Source organism: Pyxicephalus adspersus, chromosome 10 (assembly GCF_032062135.1).
Source record: "Pyxicephalus adspersus chromosome 10, UCB_Pads_2.0, whole genome shotgun sequence".
Classification (NCBI taxonomy): Eukaryota; Metazoa; Chordata; class Amphibia; order Anura; family Pyxicephalidae; genus Pyxicephalus; species Pyxicephalus adspersus.
The window spans coordinates 55,988,773-55,991,128 of NC_092867.1; the positions used below are offsets into that span (position 1 = coordinate 55,988,773).

The following is a 2,356-nucleotide window of genomic DNA, read 5'->3' on the forward strand; positions in this document are numbered from 1 at the left end:
ATGTACTACATATACAAAGAAGTGGGAACTGACACCTGCTTTTGTAAAGGGTCCTGGAGTGTTCAGGCAAGACAAGGCAAAATGGAAGTTAGAAGTCTGTATATTTGTTCTTGGGCAGAGGCTCAAAGGATGGATATGAAAAAATGACATTTTAAAATGCAATTTAATAATATTTTACCCTTACAAAAATTGGGAACTGTGTCCAAGACTTTGTACCTGATTTATTAAAGCTATCTAAGGCTGGAGAGAATACACTTTCATCAGTGAAGCTGGGTGATTCAGCAAACCTGGAATGGATCTGGTCCAGAATTAAAAAACATTTAACAACAAATAGCAAATTACTTTTAGGAAATTAATGATTTCATTACCAAATGACTTTGGATCCACACCGGAGTGGTTTCACCTGTATTCCTAAAAAGAAATTCAGTTAAGTTGGATAGCGGGATTGACTGCTGGGAATATTTGCACTGATGAAGAAAATAAGACACCGATTGTGTATCAGGAGAATCAATGTGGAAAGGAAAGTGAAGGCGGAGGTAACATTTATTTCTTACCAGTGTAAAATGATCAGTTTCCACATATAGCAGAAAAGATGTCTACCTGAGTGAAAGAATGTAGTTCAGTACAGGAAGTTCTTATTTTATGAATAGAAAAGTGACCTCTCATGCTAGGAAGAGGAAGATGGCTTTATGGTCATGTGAACTTTCTGATGGGTGACCAGCTGGGCTTTCTGAGCAAAACATTTATCACACTGGTCACAGGAGAACGGCCTTTCACCTGTGTGTGTTCTCTGGTGCCTGTTCAGGGCCGACTTCTGAGCAAAACTCTTGTAGCACTCAGTGCAGTCATATGGTCGCTCGCCCGTGTGAATGCGCTGATGGATCGCCAGCTGTCCTTTATCAACAAAGCAATGGCCACACTCCGGACAGGGATAAGGCTTTTCACCTCGGTGAAGGCGCTCATGGATAACCAAAGCCCACCTCTGGACAAAACACTTCCCACATTCTGAGCAAGAAAACGGCTTCTCACCGGTGTGAATCTTCTCGTGGAGGCGTAAATAATTCTTGTAGGCGAAACTCTTCCCGCACTCACGACAGGTGAAATCCTTGTTGCCATTGTGAATCTGTTGATGCAATGAGAGAGACGACTGTCGGGAAAAACATTTCCCACATTCGGTACAAGGGAGCGGCTTCCTGTCCGTGTGTATGATCTGGTGCGAGGCCAAGTTGGTCTTGGTGGTGAAACGTCTTCCACACACAGGGCAAGGGAAGGGCTTCTCACCCGTGTGCACGCGGACATGTTGGATGAGTTTTGCTCTCAGAGAAAACCTCTTTCCACAGTCAGAACAAGAATAGGGTTTATTATCAGTGTCAATTTGCTTAGCAAAACTTTTCCCACTTTCGGAACAAATCGATGAGCTGATGTCTGTGTTCATCTTCTGGAGTTCGGCAAGGCTTGGCCCCAATGTAAAAGAAGGTTTAGGCTCATCCTTTTCCGGTTCCTCATGTTTGGTAGGTTCAAGAAATGCAACCAAACTCAGAAGTCCTGTATCTGGAATATCAGCACAGGACCTATCAGGAGAAGATATCTTAGGAGGATCAGGTGGTCTGCCTGCACTGGGAAGTCCTGGATTTGGGTTGACAGTATGAGACTTATTTGAAGACGGTTCCTCTGGGATTGAGGGGTCTGGTAATCTATCTGTAATTGAGGTCAACGTGTTTTCTTCTGGAGCATCCTGGGTGGCCGTGCCATCTTCGGGGGTTGGAGATGAGCTGCTTCTCTTGTACCATTCCCCTGCTAGAAGTAAAGAACAGTAAAATTACCTGCAGGACTTCAAGTGATTGTCATATTACCTGTGTTTTCAATGCGTTTGTATTACTCACCTGTGCTGATTTCTGCTAGAATTTCTTCCTTTTTAATGGCAACTTCCATTTTAGTGTTCTCATGCTGACAGGCCCTCATAGCACTGTTGTCTTCTTCATCTTCCAATTTAGGTTTTATTTGAGCCTAAAGCAACATAATGATAAAAAGTTCAATTTTATATAACATTTATAAAGCTATTGTTGACCTGTAATATCCACCCCTCCCTTGTGCAGATTGTGCGAGGAAGATTCAAGTTCAGGATTTTACCTCCACATACCTGATGATGGTGAGGGATCTTCTGATCTTCCTGTGTGGAATCCTGGTAATTTAGAGGATAGGAACATCTCTCTGGTGGGTTGATAGGACGTTGACAATGGTGAGGGATTTCCAGATGTTCCTGTGTGGAATCCCGGGAAACCAGAGGACAGGGACATCTCTCTGGTGGGTTTTTGTGGACATCACCTCCAATACCCTGATGATGGTGAGGGATCTC

At 43.5% G+C, this 2,356-nt stretch overlaps 1 protein-coding gene across 1 annotated transcript in view; it reads right to left on the bottom strand.

The window, feature by feature from the left end:
• Positions 1-525: 525 nt before the first annotated feature.
• Positions 526-2,356, bottom strand: part of LOC140338880 (uncharacterized) — a 3,101-nt gene continuing 1,270 nt past the window's right edge. Inside the window, exons 4-6 of the mRNA XM_072423200.1 lie at positions 2,141-2,353; positions 1,884-2,007; positions 526-1,797 (exon numbers count right to left, since the gene is read on the bottom strand). Coding sequence (XP_072279301.1) covers positions 668-1,797; positions 1,884-2,007; positions 2,141-2,353 — 1,467 coding nt within the window. The 3' untranslated portion in view covers positions 526-667. The remainder of the gene's footprint in view (positions 1,798-1,883; positions 2,008-2,140; positions 2,354-2,356) is intronic.